The sequence below is a fragment of the Spermophilus citellus genome, assembly GCF_964194105.1.
Source record: "Spermophilus citellus genome assembly, chromosome: 17".
In the NCBI taxonomy this organism is placed as follows: Eukaryota; Metazoa; Chordata; class Mammalia; order Rodentia; family Sciuridae; genus Spermophilus; species Spermophilus citellus.
The window spans coordinates 65,918,075-65,936,430 of record NC_138199.1 but is presented as its reverse complement, the minus strand read 5'-3'; the positions used below and the strand labels follow the sequence as shown (position 1 = coordinate 65,936,430).

Genomic DNA, 18,356 nt, shown 5'->3' with positions numbered 1-18,356 from the left:
GGGCAAAGAAGCTGAACAGACACTTCACATTAGAAATATATCAACAAATATATTTAAAAATGTTCAACATCTGTAGCAATTAGAGAAATGTAAATTGAAACTACACTTAGATTTCATCTCACTCCAGTCAGAATCACAATTACCAAGAAAAAAAAAACAAAAAACATCAAATGGTGCAGATGCTCAGGCCCTAAAGGATGTAGTGAAATTAGTTCAGATGAGCATCCTTCCAGGCTAATTGTACTGGAAATTCCACAAGCAAGTAAAAAAACAAGAGACCCAGAATACTTAAAGCAATCCTTAGCAAGAAGAGTGAAGCAGGTGGCATCATATATCAGACCTTAAACTATACTATAGAGCTATAGTAACAAAAACAGCATGGTATTGGCACCAAAACATACTGGCAGACCAATGGTACAGAACAGAGGACACAGAAACTAACCCACAAAATTAAATTACAATTATCTTATATTAGACAAAGGTGTCAAAAACATGCACTGGAGAAAAGATAGCCTCTTCAACAAATGATGCTGGGAAAATTGGAAATCCATATGCAACAGAATGAAATTAAACCCTAATCTCTCACCATGCACAAAACTCAACTCAAAGTGGATCAAGAACTTAGGAATAAAACCAGAGACCCTGTGTCTAATAGAAGAAAAAGTAGGCCCTAATCTCCATCATGTGGGATTAGGCCCCAACTTCCTTAATAAGACTCTGATGGTTCAAGAATTAAAATCAAGAACCAATAAATGGGATGGACTGAAACTAAATAGTTTCTTCTCACCAAAAGAAACAATCTGTGAGGTGAATAGAGAGCCTACATCTTGGGAGCAAAACTTTATCCCTCACACATCAGATAGAGCACTAATCTCTAGGGTATATAAAGAACTCAAAAAGCTAAGCTCTAAAAAACCCAATATCCCAATCAATAAATGGGCCAAGGTCCTGAACAGACCTTGGTGTGGTTTGAATAATCTTCAGCAACCTTTCAAAACTACACAAATAAAGACACAATTTAAATCAAATGGTGTGATTATTATCAAAACACAGCATTAAGAAAAATACCTTATTACTCTCTGCAGTCAGATAGCTACCTCTAATGTCCTCTGTGTGGACATTCTGGAGCTGGCACTTGTACTGAGAACAAATTAAGTTGGTTTGTCTATCACCATTTCCATTACTTTGGCATAGACATACTAATTTCCCTTCAATAAATTATATCCCTCTTGAAATTTCATTTTTTGGAGGTTAACTACCCTCTCAGTAGGCATGTGACTCTGAATTGATTAACCAAATTCTCCTGGAACTTCCAATCTTGGTTGGGTTAGTGCAGAATGGTACAAAGTGGTAGGAGATCATTCATAACCATGGTGGTAAGTGATGAAAGTGTTGATTATTCCCAGGGCCTCCAAGTCTCCTTAAGTCTTGACCTTTTTTCAGTATTACTGGCAATTTTGTGTTATGTTACCTAATATCCAATTCATTCATTTTCTGTTTAGAGTTGGTTTCTGTGTGTAACCAAACTGATTATTGATTCAGAGGTGATCCCTAGAACACATCGACAAGTTCAATCTATTTGAATTGCAATCCCTTTCCCAGAAGTTCTGATCTTCATTTTCCTGCTCTTTTAAAAGTGCATTTTGTAATTTACTTAGCAGGGTTTATTGTTTATTATCTCTCACTAGAGTGTAAGCTCTAAGTGGCATGGGTTCTTTATTTAAATCTTTTTCTTCAACTCGAATTTACCAAATGCAGAAGGCAATTCCCGGAACATAGAAAGTGCTCAAGAAATATTTGCACATTTAATTAATAAAGTTTTAGGCCACTGTCTTTTGAATCTCTTGACTGTATGGAACAATAATTAGTGCTCAGTTCACTGTAAAACCTTGGCATGTTTTTGCTTCAGATGGTTTTGGGTGACATCACTTTGTGGGTTGGAAGAAAATGTAATTACATGGAGGAGAGCAATCAGCTGCTCTCTACCTCTAAGGAAATGAACGAAACTCTGACTCATATGGTTAAAGTTCTATATGATCTTCCAGGTCTTGATATGTATCAAAGCCTATTTTACTCTCTAAAGGAAAAATAGGAAATATCATTGATGTAATAAGATAAAAGAGATTTGACTTAAAGACTAAAAATAATACATTCTTTTTAATAAAAAAATATAAAATAAAAAAAAACAATAAATGTTGGCAAGAATGCAGGGGGAAAGGCAGTCACACATTGCTGGTGGGACTGCAAATTGGTGCGACTCTGAAAAGCAGTAATAGATTCTTCAGAAAACTGGGGATAAAAGCACAATTTCACCCAGCTAACCCATTCCTTGGCATATACTCAAAAGGCTTAAAATCAGCATACTACAATGATACAGCCATATCAATGTTTATAGCAGCTCAATTTACAATAGCTAAACAATGGAACCAATCCAGGTGCCCTTCAACAGATGAATGGATAAAGAAAATGTGGTACATATATACAATGGAATATTACTCAGTCATAAGAAAAATAAAATTATGGTATTTGGTGGTAAATGAATAGAACTGGAGATTATCTTAATAAGTGAAATAATCCAGCCCGCCAAATCCAAAAGCCAAATGTTCTCTCTGACATGCAGATGTTGACTCACAAAAGGCAGGGTGGAGGGAGGAGTGGAGGTTCCTCATATTGGACAAGGAAAAGTTGCGGCAATGGGAGGACAGAAAGGGAAATGGGAATGGGAAAGACAGTAGAATGAATCAGACATAACATTCCTTCATTCACATACAAATACAAGACCAGTGTAACTCCATATCATGTACAACCACAAAAATAGAAGTTATACTCTATGTATGTACGTCAAAATACATTCTACTGTCATGTATAGCTAAAAAGAATAAATGAATAAATAACTAAATAATTTATACAATATCTCAAATGATGCTTAAAAATCAAATTTAGTAAATACAGGAATACCTTTAAAAAGGAATAAGTTAAACATATACTATATATTGTGGACCATACCTACAGCCTTGTGCATATTAATTGATTGTTAAATATCTTTTTTACTTTTTAGTTATAGATGGACACAATGTCTTAATTTTGTTTATTTATTTTTATGTGGTGCTTAAGATCAAACCCAGTGCTTCACAAAGGCCAGACAAGCACTCTGCCACTGAGCCACAACCCCAGCCCATATTGACAGATTTTTTTTAACTCCTCCAAAAAAGAAACAATAATTTTGAAGTGGTAGTCCTTTAAAGAGTTATATTAAATTCTTTTGTTATATGTAGTCATTTTCCATGGATTAGAGTATACTGATTCCCATATACTTTAGGTACTTATGTTCAAAAAATGAACACATATAATTCATTCCATTTATATTTAAAGTTGTAGATAACTTTTAATTACTAGAAGGTTTTTAAATTATTTTCTACAGTAAAAATGAAATAGGATACAAAAATTATTAGAATGTTTGCAGAAGAAAAAATTAAAAAGAGAAGCAACTTTAAACTAGTTTCATTTCTTAGGAACAACAACTGGCAGGTTAACTTTCAGGAGTTAGCATTTTAAATGAAAAATGCTGACTACAATCCAGTGTCTCTCTTGAATAATGATAAGTTCTGAAATATTACCTGAGACCTAAACCAAAGACTGAGCTGACAGTTTCAATTACTTGGAGAGAGTGTATCAACTACATCATATTCTCAGAGAACAATACCTAACCTTTTTCAGTCTTTGACATAAGTCAGAAAAAAAGTTACCCAACTTTTCTAGTAATATCTTAATCACATTGCTTAACATCTTAATTCATAAGAATAACTCCACATGGTCACATAATTCTACTATTAATTCTTTGAGATAATCAAAGGACTTGTGACTTGAAAGTCATTAGGAAAGAAGAAAAGTACTCTATGGAGAAGTCTATCTGACAGAGAGCTCAGAAATTAAAAGAAAAAAAAAAAGGTTTTTTTGTTTGTTTATGTTTTTTGGTGCTGGGGATTGAACCCAGGGCCTTGTGCTTGTGAGACAAGCACTCTACCAACTGAGCTATATCCCCAGGCCCCTCTGGTGCTTTAGTCCTGATTACTCCTGCTGTACTGGATGCTGTACTGTTGCAATCATGCAGACACAGTGAAAATGAAGATACCACCCGCTTAGGGGATAGCAGAAAGAAACCTACTGAACAATTTTACTTCAAATTCTAAAACAGTTTCCTTTAACTCCAAGATACAGTATTCTGATAAAGACCTTGAGAGTTAAGAGTATTAGTTCTGTCATTACTCAGTTACAGTTAGATAATAAAAGTTATTTGAGTTCATGTTTAATGCATATTATCATTCCCTTTTGATTTCATCTAATTCACACTTGATGTGAGCAAACAATAAATCTTGGTGTAGATAAAAAATTGGTATCCTGTGATTTCACAATACATAAACTATTTTAAGATGTTCTATTCAGCAACTGAGCCAATATATTTTACTAACAAACAATCTGAGAGGGAATGGTTCTGCAGTCTTCCCAGGGAGGATTTGATATAAAGTTTATTTGATGATGAGTGTTCTTTTTTGACTTTCTGTAAGGTATTTCTATTTGGAGGTTTGAGAAAGCAAGAAAAATGGAATTAGCTAATTCTCTAGGAGTTAACCAGGTGCACTGAGCTTGAGTTTAAGAAATTTGTGCTCTTAAATCACTTTATTGGGTCAGATGCCATGTTGACTTTCATCCAATTAAAGTTCTTATTGTTGTGTATTGTAATTGCCAAATTTCTTAAATAACTTTCCAACTAGACTATGTGGTCTTCTGAGAAAGGACCATACATTTCCTGACACATGGTAGAAACTCAGTATTTACTAAATGAGTCAGTGTTTTCAGCTAAAGACTTCAAGATAAAATCTAGTCATAGTTAGGAAAATAATGGAGAAGACAAAATCTAAATCTTCAATGAACATTTACATATTATATCTTAAGACAAAAACCTTTCCTAAACAATGCCTGTACAGAAATATATTTTTAAATATGACAACTGGAACACCTCATTACCCAAATTTCTCAACAAAATCTACAGAGGGATTTCTAAATGTCTTAAGATTTTAATCTCATTTTTTAAAAAATCTGTTTCCATTTAAGAGAAAACATCTGAAACCACTAGGTTCTATTTTCTTACATTCCTATCACTTAAAAACAGCTGAACTGATTTTTCTTTTTTTAAAAAAAATACTGACTAGTAATAAAATTCTGAAAATAGAAATTCATGATGGAAAACCAATGCAAACTATTCATAGCAATGCTCTTATAAAATATGATTGTCAGGTTCTAATTACTTAATTTGGCTTACAGTTGAATATGAAGGTATATATTTTTAAATTAAATCTGTTGTGATTTTTACTCACTTCAAAGCTTCCTCAAATTTATGAATTTTCTTTTGAGCTTCTTCTTTTTCTTTATCAAGTTCATTCTGCAAATCATGAACCTGTCATGAAAAGAATATGTGAAATTTACTAAAAGACAAGTATACTCAAAAGGATGAAACAGTAATTTCAAATCCACTTGTAGTATAAAATCAGATTTAGACACTTTCAGATAGAAATTTAGTCAGCCATAATAATTTACCATGGAATTATTTCTATACTATACTTCAAATATCAATTTTCTATTAAAAGCTAATGATTGCCTGAATCCACCTACATGTAGACTCTCTTAAAATTGACATGTAAGAAACTCAAAAAAGGGCTGGGGATGTGGCTCAAGCGGTAGTGCGCTCGCCTGGCATGCGTGCGGCCCGGGTTCGATCCTCAGCACCACATACCAACAAAGATGTTGTGTCCGCCGAGAACTAAAAAATAAATATTAAAAATTCTCTCTCTCTCCTCTCTCACTCTCTCTTAAAAAAAAAAAGAAACTCAAAAAGGCACATTTTATTTTTTTTAAATTATACTTTAGCCCAAAGAAAACACTATCATGAGATGCAAGAAAATACAATAAGTAATACATCCATCCTCCTCAAGAATAAGGGTTGTGATGAGCAGTCTTCTGCCCCCCTGCTGGGTGTGATTCCTATGCCTGCTTACTGAGTTTGGAAGAATATGTCCCCCTCCCCCATTACCTCTTTCCTGAATGTAGCATCCTTTAAGTAGGTAGGATGGCAACATCAATAACAAGAGCTAAATGAAGATATCTATTCACAAAAAGCTCTTCACAGACAATGTAGATAAGTGTACCTAATGTGAACACTACAGGGATCTTAAAATATGAAAAAGAAACACTAGCACAGCTCAACAGAAAGGCAGGAATAAAATGCAGCCTCAGTTCCACTCACATAGCACCAAGGATGCAGAGCCTTGATGATAGTAAGAAAGCTCTTATGTTAGGGGATGAGAACACCTGCTATAGATCTGCAGCCGTGGTGGGACTCAAAACATAACTGGGGGTCAGGGAGATGAGAGAGGAGTGACAAGAGCAATGGCAATGAGCACACACATGCAATAAGCTGTACAAAATGCTGAAGCAATGCTGGCCAAAAATAGTTACTTCTGTCAGTTTGGATGGGGACCTGTTTAACTCAAACCCTGAATGACTTGGCCTTTGCCTTATTATTTTCATTATTATGGAACTCAGGATTGACCTCTGGAGTTTTCACATGTCAGGCCAGCACTCTACCACTGAGCTACATACCCAGTCCTTTTTATTTTTGACACAGGGTCTCACTAAGTTGCCGAGGCTGGCCCCAAACATGTGATCCTCCTGCCTCAGCCTCCCCATAGCAGGGGTTACAGGCATGTGCTACTATGCTAGGTTTTCCTGTTCCTTTTATAATTCTCTTTAATTTTTTCCAGCTGGAATTTTAGTAAGGTAAATAAATTGATAAAATTAACAATCTCCTTTAAAACCAAAAGGAATAAGGATAGAGGAGGCAACATTACATGATAATATCAAAAACCTTCTACTGGCTGCTCTGATAGTAATTGCTAAAGCAAGAAAAATACTGAGTAGTAGAGACAAATGCAGGGTGGTAGAAAGTGTGAATTATCAGGAGAATCAGGAGACAGACACCCCTCTGCTCCCTCTCTTAAAAAGTAAATTTAAAATATCTCATGAAGGCTATTTTTATTCTCAAGGAAAGAAAAATCAACTTGCCTTGCAGATCTTCATCACTACATTTATTCTATTTTTACATGGGGAAAAAAAACGAATTCTGTTGTTCAAAATTTTACCAGGTTGAAGACTTAAATTATTGTCTTACTTCCTTTGGATCCCTACCATGTACTACAGTGCTTGGCACACAGTAAGCATGTTTAACCAGAAAACAAACATTAGTAAAGTCACAGGAGCACTTGTCTCAACACAAATCTAGTCTTTTCAAGGTCTAGAATCAAATATTAAAACTCCAAATTGGAACTCAGAAATGACCTAATTTGAAGATTCTTGGAACATACATTTTTATAGCACCAAAATCCTTTCTTGAAATAAAATCTTGCATAAATTCTCTGGCTTGGACTTTCGGCACTATGCTGATTGAAGGTAGAATACAATGTTAGCTCTGATTTGTTACATATGGCTTTATTATGTTGAAGTACATTCCTCCTACACTTAAACTGTTTATCATGAAAGAATGTTGAATTTTGTCAAATGCTTTTTCTGCATCTATTGAGATGATCAGGAAATTCAGTCCTTCATTCTATTACTGTGATCTATCATATATATTGATTTGCCTATGTTGAACAAATCTTCCATCCTAGAGATAAGGTCTACTGGATCTACTGTCTGATACTTTTAAGGTGCTATTGAATTTAGTGTGCCAGTATGTTGTTGAGGATTTTAGCATTTATGTTCATCAGAAACACTGACCTGTAATTTCGTTTTTCTTGTACTGTTTTTAGTGACAGATAGTTTTTAATTTCACCCACTAATGCAATAAAGATTTCATAACATTAACTTCTATGCATTTTCTAAATAAAATAGCTTAGCACATGTTTATTTCTCTCTACTAGTCATTTTCTTTTCTATAATCTGAGGTTGTTCATCCAGGTGAATGTTTTAAATTTTTAAATTTTACGTACCTTCTCTTTCAAGACTCTCTTCTGATATTTATGTTATTTCACATCATGAAATATAGATGTAAATGCATCTCTTTTTGATAATTTTGGCATTCACCACTATTCCATTTTCCTTAATACATTTTTTTTACTTTCCTCATCAAATTATACATTTTAAATTCTTTTCTCACTATAACACTTTTATTTTTAATGTTTTATTAATGCATTATACTTATACATAACAGGGAGGTTCGCTGTGATATATTCATAGATGCACACAATATAACTTACTTCAATTAATTCCCTAGAGCTTCCTTTTCCTTTCCCTACTCCCTACCCCTCTTCCCCTTCCGGTATTCTTCTGGTCTTCCTCCTTTTTAATTCATGTATATGTATATTTTTCTTTAGAGCATCATAATTATACATAAAAGTAGAGTACATTGTGATATACTCATACACGAATGCAGTACATTTTGGTCAATTTGGTCAAGAATATTCCTTTATTCTTCCCCTTTTCTTTCCCATCTCCCTCCCCCTTGATTCCCTTTGTCTATTCAATCAATTTCCCTTCTATTTTCATAAGATTACCCCTTTTAAAAAAAATCTCTTTTTTTCCTTATAACTCCTACGTAAGATAAAAAACATCATTTGACCTTAACTTCCTGAATCTGGTTTATTTCACTTAACATGATATTCTCCACTTTCGTCCCCAGTATCACCACACACAAAAACAAGTATACATTCCAGTACATTTTGTTTTTGAGTTTTCGCTTATGCTTAGCTTGATGGCTCATTCAATAATTTTCTCAAAAATAATATCCTAGTGATATGTCTTCTGAAGCTCTGTACATGCAATTATGTCATTCTGTTGCCTTCACACGTGTAAGATTCTTAGGTCTTATTTTGGCCTAAAGCCTTAGAATGATGCTACTCTGTTATTTTATGATATTTAAGTTTGCAACTAAAGAGACTAAAGTCATATAAGTTTTGGTCTCCCCTTCCCCAGTCTGGACATCTGAGATCATTCTCTCTGTACTGTAATTCAAATTTTTTCAATCTTTCATTGATTTTTATTTGCTAAAGGGTGAATCTTGTCAATTTACATACAGAGACATTCTGAAAAGTTTTCTCATGTCTTACTTATGTTTGTGTTATTTTTTTCTGAACTTTCCTTCAATTGTTGTATACTAGTTTTCTATTTCCTGACTTAGTATCTATCATCTTTCCCATATTTTTTGATTCTTTGCCCTTTTCCTTTATAATCCAAAAGATAACTGTTTTTCCTTCATACCACTGATTTAGTTCTTTATAATCTGTGCTACCCAGTGAAGTGCCCATGTGAATTTTAAATTTGCTACTATGCCTTTCTGTCTTACTTCCAGTCCTTTCTATGACAGTGCCCACCAATTTCATGTCATTTCTTTCGTTCCTTATGATATCTGTTTCTCTTGCATGGCCATCATATCTGCTTGTACTCTGTGATGAGTTCTTAATATTTTTTTGGACTAAAACATTTTTAGAAGGAACTCTTTTCTCTGAATCTTCCCTATTTAAGTTCTTATTCCTTTACCATATTTTCCAACAGACCCCATTTTGACTTTTCTCTTGCAATCACCCCCTGAATAGTGTTCCTCACTCAGCTCTCAGAGCTACACTACAATTCAATGCCCAAGACAATTCCCAGGAGGGTTGTGACTAGGTTATCTAGCTCTACAGAGATATTTTCTCCTCATGCCACAGCTATCCTCTCTGATGCACTGAAATACCATCTGTGGAAAACCAACAGGGAATTGAAACCAGAATTTCTGAAAAGACAATAGTATTCTACACATTGGGTCTGTACCTCAAGGTACCATGTACCTGTAGTTTCCATCTATTTCCTGCTCAGTTTTTTTTTTTTTTTTTTTTGGTTGGGAGTGGGGGGAGCACAGAATTTTCTGCATGAAAGCATAACTAAGAATTATCCCTTTAGGGAAAAATTCAAAATATTAACCATTTCTTGGAAAAATCTATCCAAAATTATGCAGTATGAGTGGAGGATCTAAAACCAAATTGTATAGATTTGTAACCTTACTTTTTCCACAACTTAATATTCTCTGTCTTGGGCTGAAGTCATGGCTCAGTGAAAAAGCACTTGCCTGCCATGCATGAGGTCCTGGGTTCAATCCTCAGCACCACATATAAATAAATAAAAATCCATTGACAACTAAAAAAAATGTTTAAAAAAATTCTCTGTCTTGGGTACTATCTCTGACAATGGGGGTAATAACACTAAGTATATCAAAGACTTGTGGTAAATTAATTAATTACTCCATGTAATGTTCTTAGAGTGATATTCGGAAAATTTTTAAAAAGCTCAATAAACATGAAAAATTATTATTATTTTCTCAGAATAAATAGTCCACACACATTTTTTTAATAATTTCAGGTCATTAAGAAGATCCAAACTCACAATGTGCTACAATACAATAATTTCCTTGGACTCTTAGCCCTTTCAGAAAATAGCCCCTGAATTGCCAAGCATTCTTGAGTTCCTATACAAGTGCTTTTTTATCACTCTATTCAATCTTATCCTCTGTCAAATTTTCTGCTGCCACCTCTTGATGCTAGATGGTCTCTTACCACAAGCACCTTGATTTAATTTACTCCCTCTAAATCTACTAAAACCATTTCTAAAGGAAGAATGAACTATCTGGGAAGATGCGGGACTTCCCTCTGAGTGAAATATGGATGTGTTGATGTGCATACTTTTGAGCAGGGGGGTTCCTTAAAGCTTGAAACTGTTTCTCATTTATTTTTATGTCCCTAGCGTCCAGCATACCTGGCCCACACTAGAATATTCAATAAATGCTTTCCTGGTTCATTTTTTCATAATACAGTATTTTTGTACTGTATGATTAAGATCCCTTTGAGGTGTTATTTTTAAGTTTTAACTTATATTCAGATAGTCGTGGGAATGAAAAAACATCAGGTTATTTAGAAATCAACTACATATTGATCTCAGTAAGAAAGATTCCGGATTAATGTTCTAATTGGATTAAAGAATTATTTATTTTTACATGAAAGAAAGTTAAAGAATAAGCAACTTAGAGATAATGTTATTACCCAATCTCCTTTTAAATTTTATTTATTTATTTATTTATTTATTTATTTATTTATTTATTTATTTATTTTTGAAATGGAGTGTCACTATATTTCTGAATGGTAGAGGGAATAAGACAATGTTTTGTTTCTAATCTTTTCCCCAATATATACAATAAATAAAATGCATTTAAAAGTGGAAATGATAAGAATTCAAACCAGATAGTGAAGGATACATTATATATTCTCAACTGTGTCTACCTGCTGTAAATGATTATTTTAGGTAGCCATAAGCACATTCATAGATAGATAGATAGTTTACTCCTTTACATCCTAAGAATTTAGAAATCAAGAAAGAAGTACCTATATAAAGGAGCATGGGACTACTATATTCAAGAATAGATCTACTGTGCAAAACATCATGGCATGGTAAAGAGCTCAGAATTGTTCCTGCCTCAAAAACAGACCAGCTGAACAGCTCCATCATGTCTCTTGGCTGCTCTAACCTCTGCTTCCCAATACAAAAAAATATGGGAGAGTGTGTTGCAAGACTGCTCTAAATCTTTTCTCTATGTAATTTCATTTTCTAACACTTTAGGAAAGGCACATAGCTTCTTAAAGAAAATCCCATCAGTAATAGTTGAAAAAATATATACAATAAACACATAAAGCTATGAAAATTGTTTTAAACAAAATTAAAAGAATTATATACAAATATTAAGTTTAGATAATGATATTTAAATGATTTTAAACTCCATTAAAATTCATATTTCATTTGTTAGTTACATCAGAATGATTTCAAGTACACAACTCAATTTTAGCACATTTTAGAATATGCATGCTTAGCATCTGCCTCATAAATTTCTTTAGGTAAACAGCACCATCTTTACTCCCTGGTGCCTGTTCAGAAAACAAGCAACAGGCTATTTGTAGGAGGCAGGTGTTTCCTTGCTAGTAAGATCATTTAGTCTAACCATTTCCTGATTTAGCAGATTAGGACACTTCATCAAACAATGACATTTAGTTTTACTACCTATTATTTGTTTGATGTTCAAAGCTCTTAAGAGCAGGCAACAGCCACCAGAGATCAATAAAAACCACTAGGTAATATGTGTGTGCTTAAATTAGGGACAGCATTTGATGCTGTTTCTTTTACCTCAAACAAATTGGAATGGTATGGTCCTATCCTGCTGCTTTTGTACTGGCATGAGGAAATAACTTAGGATGGTATTTCCTCCTCTTGAACAGATATTTAGAACTGAATTTTATGCCCAATGTTATTGAATGTGCACACCTGTAACACTGTCTCACAAACAAAAGCCCTATACAATCCATTTAGCTATAAAGTTACACAGTCCAGGGCTACGTGAGATTTATGTCAGCTCTTTGAGCAGTCCAAAGGGATTTTCCCCAAGGGGAGTACAAGACATCAAATCTTCAAGGCTTGAGATCACAGCAGGTTTAATAAAGAAAGAAGAACAAATGTCAATTTAAAAGGGGAATATTATGGAATTATTTGTAGATAAAAAGTGACATGATGAGCAACATTTTCTTCCAATACAAATAATTTTAGGAAAATATGCAATATTTATTTTATTTTTAGGGTTGCTCTGATTTTAAACAAGTTTAACATACATTGAAAATAAAACACTTTAACAAATTACTTTCTATTAAAAAGCTAGGTAAACTGATTGCTCATGGAAAAGGAATATTATGCCTAATAAAGAAAATTTAGGTCTGCTCCCTAAATTTTGGAATGGAGTAGAACATAAATGGTTGGAAGGTTACTGGATAAGGATGAATTGAGCTCCCATATTTGTTCTCTCGTGTATATTCATCAGGTAAAGGGACTGGCCTCAGAAATTTTAGTCGACTTAGTTGCTAAATATTCAAGAAAAGATAATGAGAGAAAAAAAGACTACCGTTTTAGGTCTAGCTCTGCATTTAACAGTCCTCAGCAGAACTTTGAGAAGTTCAGGAAAGGAATATATTCTTTCACAATTAGTGTGTGCCTTTCTCTTGACACCAGCCCATCCATTTCACAGATACACATATAACCACCTCTCAGGAGGAGACTAACCATAAAGCGTAATGGAGCAAGAGGCTAGAAAGATGCTCTGTTTTTGTTTGTTTGGTTTTAAGAATTTCTTTTTTCTTTTTTTTTTTTTTTTTTTTTTTTTTTTTTTTTTTTTTTAGTTGCAGATGGACACAGGACACAATACCTTTATTTTGATTTTTTATTTTTTTATGTGGTGCTGAGGATCGAACCCAGTGCCTCATGCATGCTAGGTAAGCACTCTACCACTGAGCCACAACTAGACCCAGGAAGATGCTCTTTAATGGAAGGAAAGTCAGAAATCTGCCCAAAGGAGGAACAATGAACTAACAAGTATACCCAGAGGATCCAGATGCTTTATACCGTAGGAAGCAAGGCTTATGATGACACATGTTCTTCTTTTGGTAAGGAAAATATTTATGAAGCCACATTGCTTGACAATAGAAACTGAAAATCTTCTTTATTTCAATAAAAGCATTACTTCCCCTTCCTGTTGACCTATCAATTTTATAGATATAAAATCTACCTAAAAACTTGCACTGAGTTGTGTTAAAATTGCAGCAGTAAGAAAATCTATTATTAATTTTAAAAAGCACAGACACAAGTCAGTATGTGTCAGTAAAAATACATTTCTTAAAAACAGAAACATTCTTCTTCTTCTCCATTAAGCTGTTGGAGGGCAGGGTCTATGCCTAATGAATCCACAACCTCATCTTATTGTCTAATATGACACTTTGACCAGTGTAAACAGTTAATGGCTAGGTACTGAGTAACTGATTATATGGATAAGTAAGAGGTGGTAACATAAAAGGTTTTAAGAATTTTTATGTAAACCACGTTTAATTTAAATTTTTATATATTCTAATTAATTGAAGAATTAACTTCTTTCTCCTTTTCCATTATAGGTAAATTTTACAAGTGTATTCATTTGTCAGAACAACAAATAATTATAAAAGCAGCACAAAACCTTGTATTTCAAATGTCCTTCCACTGACAGCAAACAATTTCAGAACATAAGTGTTCATAGTCACAAATCCATAAAACACTGTATTTTACTGCCAAAGATGTTAATATACCCCTAGTTATTACTGATAACAAGGATACTAACATATATCAGTAGAAATATACACTATTCTAAATAATAAGAAACGACTAGTAATTTTTAAGTAGTAGTCAATTCTTTCATTGTTTTATGTTCTTTGGTTAAATATTCAATGCTCTCATTGAACATATGATAACATAACATAAAATAACTCCCATTGTATCATACTTTTAAGTTGGTAGAAAGAAAATATAATTTAAAAGTATTATTATGAAAGATAATAAATTAAACATGCAAGCAGTGTTTTAATGTTGATGTAAATAATAATTGACCTGAAGAAGCTATTTATAAAAATAAAAAATAACGAAAAAATATTCACTACTTTGTGGTTGAAATCAACTTGGAAACAAATTATTCTTTAAGGGTTAAAATGTATGGCATTATAAAACTCAGACCCCATTAAATACCTCATCTGCCATTTTCAATGTTTTATAACTTCCCACAAAACTTATTACCTTTTTCTCATAGTTGTGTTTTAATTGGCTTTTCTCCAGTTGAAACTTATTTTCTTGGTCCTGTGAATGGTAAATGTTTATTTTTATTATATTTAAAATTGATATTAGAGTCAATATAATGAGCAAATCCAATGAAATCAATGAATCTATTAGATGTCAAGCTTCAGAGTTTTGAAAATTATTAGGAGAGCCCTATCTGCCCAATTTTCTAGGCTACAAGCAGAAAGTATATGAGTACCTCCATATTACAGGACCAAAGGCTTTAGCTGTCTGAAGATGTTAACTGTGCTCAAAAGTGCCTACTTTGCAGTAAAGTGTAAAAGGAACTTTACAATCCTTAGGATTAGGAGGTTAAGAATGGCCAATTGGGTCAATATGAAAATAACAAATTTGAGTTATACCATACACTAATCTTTGGTACTTTTTGGCAATGAGAGAAAGGAAAAAACCAAAAGGTAAAAGAAAAAGAAAGAGGAGGACAAGGGAGATTATGAAAATTCGTAGATGATTTAAAAGAGAAAAATTATTCTGAAATAACATACTTTTAGATAAAGTTTATTTTTAAAAACTAACCTCAAAAGAGAGATCATTCAAATTAAAACTATTGTTCTTTATTCTATACATGTTATTAGTATCCAATTCTTCAATTTAAGTAAATAAAATAAAATTAAAATTATGCAATGCAATAAAAGAATCAGAAAGGGCTATCTGCTATATGATTTGTTTTTTTAATTGACTCTCATCTTAAAACATAAATCAAGGAAAGGAAAGGGGAGTTTGGGCCATTGTTCTGGGTAAAAACCCAGGTCTCACCTTTAGTTGCTGCTGTCTTTGAAGTTCTGATTCCTGTAACTGCTGTTTTAATTGACAGATGTTCTGTTCTAATTCTTTAATCATATCAGATGCCTGATGGATTTTAAGAAGAATAAAAACTCAAATATTGATTTTTGCACCATCTTATAAATTCTGATTCAAAAAATATATGCGTACCTCCTGAAAATTCAATCAAAATTTAAATTATCTAGCTATATGAATAAAAACTATTTTTAATGAACGGAAAATTAATTTTTTAAAAGTAAAAATATAAATTAAGTACCAGGTAGTATTTAATGTTACAAATGCAATACTGACATAAAAATAGGTTTACAGAAAACTTCAAAAAATTTTAACTATAAAACTATGGGGCTAGGGCTAGGGTTGTGGCTCAGTGGTAGAGCGCTTGCTTAGCATGTGCGCAGCCCTGGATTTGATCATCAGCACCACATAAAAATAAATAAATAAAATAAAGGTATTGTGTCCAACCACAACTAAAAAAATAAATAAATATTTTTTTTAAAAAAACTACGGGGCTGTTGTTGTGGCTCAGTGGTAGAGCACTTGCCTCACATGCGTGGGAACTGGGTTTGATTCTCAGCACTACGTATAAACAAATGAATAAAATAAAGGTCTGTCAACATCTAAAATAATATTTTTTAAAAAATTTAACTACAAAACTAAAGCAGAGTCAAAATTTCAAGACAGTAATAATATGTATCATTACTCAACAAAATGCATTAAAAAAACGACTTCTCAGAATTTATAGGTTTCCTCCTTTTAAAACCTTCATACTAACAAGGGTTAACTTACAGAAGAATGTAATTTATACACATTTATGTTGTATATTCTATCAGACATTAACATTTTCAACATTTTAAATAATACAAATTCTCAAAGTTCCCATTATTTCAAGAATAAAGTGGTGGTAACATTAATGTCAAACTCCAATTAGCTTCTACATGTCTGTCTATGGCTACAGGCTGAGCAAAGAAAATAACTACTTTGTGTAGATACATCTGTCAGCTTATTCAATACCTTCGAAGCTGAAAGAGCATGTTCTTGTTTCAGAAGGCTTATATCTGCATCATGTTTGCTTTGTAATAGTTTCATGTTTTGCTCATAATCATTCATAAGATGGTCTTTTTCTTTATGCAGTAAGTTGCGCCTAAAAGCAATAAAAAATAGATTTCTAATATTTTTAGAACCAATCTCTAAAGTGGAATTTTATAATCAACTAATTCTATTATACTTAAAAATGTCAAATAAGTATGCACATTTTTATTAACTGTAAACATATGCCTCTCATGTTTAAAGGGGACTTTAAGATTAAATGTGCATGGTATGATTAATTTTTACAGATTATTTATACAGTTAATATAAGTACTTTGTAGTAGGGACTGGGATTGTGGCTCAGCGGTAGAGCGCTTGCATAGCACACGTGAGGTCCTGGGTTCAATTCTCAGCATCCCATAAAAATAAAATAAAAGTATTGTGTACAACTAAATAAAGAAAATATTAAAAAAAATAAGTAGCTACCCCAAATAGATATCTGATTACAGACAATACCTTGCCTTTACTTCTTGTAATTCACTACATGTTATCTGGTAACATCTTTCAAGTTCCAATTTATCTTGAATTAGTTTCTGTCTCTGTAAATTACTGTTCTCTGCTTCTACAGTCAGTTGCTGGACACGGGCCTCCAGTTCTTTAACCATGTGGTTCTAAAAGAATAAGTTATTGTTGAGAAAGTCTTTTACTTTTGTATAACACTTTTTTACCATTAAGGAGCTTGGAAAATAAGTAAATGCATCATAAATGACAATAGTAAAAATTAAATCAATCTCTAACATCTTTTTAAAAAAATACTTTCTACGATAAACTAGAAACAGCACAGTTACATGCTTAAAGTCATTCATTAAATTAAGTGAATATTTACTGAGTCTGCAAATATTCCATGAAGTAGGGACGTGGCAGCATATAGGACAAAGTCCCTATCCTTAGAAGGTTACATTCTCTTCACATCTCTTTATTAGCTTAGGTTCATTAGGTGAGTAATTACCAGTGCCCTTTTCTCTTCATTTGAAGCTGCAAAAAGTTTTTCAAATTATAAAACAATGTAATCATATTTTAAGTATAAAATCTATAACTCTCAAATTTTATTACCAGGGTTATCACATAACCAATATACTTTTTATTATTTAAGTATATAAAAATATTATATTACAGAATTATAGTGTTAGTACACAAATTTTCATTCTTTTTTGAATATCATTTCCATTTTAGTAAAAGTTTTTCTGTATTTTTTCCACAGTATTCAAAATTTTCTCTTAACTAAATCATGCCTCTATCATTTGATATTTAAGCTATTTTGTATTCTTCACCTTGGTAGGACTATAATTTAAAACCTCAACAAAGGTGCTTATGACCTAGGGTACTTTATATTTAAAATTAAGGTAGCAAGCATTAGCTGGAGGGATGACTGATTTTCATTTAACAAGTAAACTTCTAATGTGTATGAGTAATAGGAAAGATGTACTATGTTCCTTGTATATAGTTTCTAAGATAAACATTTAAAATAAAGTTCAAATATTAAATTTTTAACATTAAAATCTCACATCTTTTCATCCTCTCATCCCTTCTTCATTACCAAATAGATATAAAGTTAAATTTTGGTGTAACAGCTTCCAAATATGTAAAATGGAAATCATTTCATCTACCTTAAAAGCATGTCAGATAGATCAAATTTTAATAACTGACACAATTCCTGGCTCAGAGCCTGACACCTATCAGATGTCCAGGTTCATTCTTCAAGCATTCTATTTAGTTGG

General features: G+C 32.7%; 1 protein-coding gene across 9 annotated transcripts in view; it reads right to left on the bottom strand.

Annotated features, from left to right (window-relative positions):
- The window catches only part of CEP112 (centrosomal protein 112), a gene marked incomplete at both ends in the record, with an annotated part of 491,423 nt that overhangs the window by 332,732 nt on the left and 140,335 nt on the right, over positions 1-18,356 (bottom strand). For all 9 annotated transcript variants that reach the window (XM_081273022.1, XM_081273019.1, XM_081273024.1 and 6 more), the window contains 5 exons: positions 5,376-5,455; positions 14,713-14,772; positions 15,526-15,618; positions 16,564-16,693; positions 17,095-17,249. In XM_081273022.1, the coding sequence (XP_081129148.1) occupies positions 5,376-5,455; positions 14,713-14,772; positions 15,526-15,618; positions 16,564-16,693; positions 17,095-17,249 (518 nt within the window). The remainder of the gene's footprint in view (positions 1-5,375; positions 5,456-14,712; positions 14,773-15,525; positions 15,619-16,563; positions 16,694-17,094; positions 17,250-18,356) is intronic.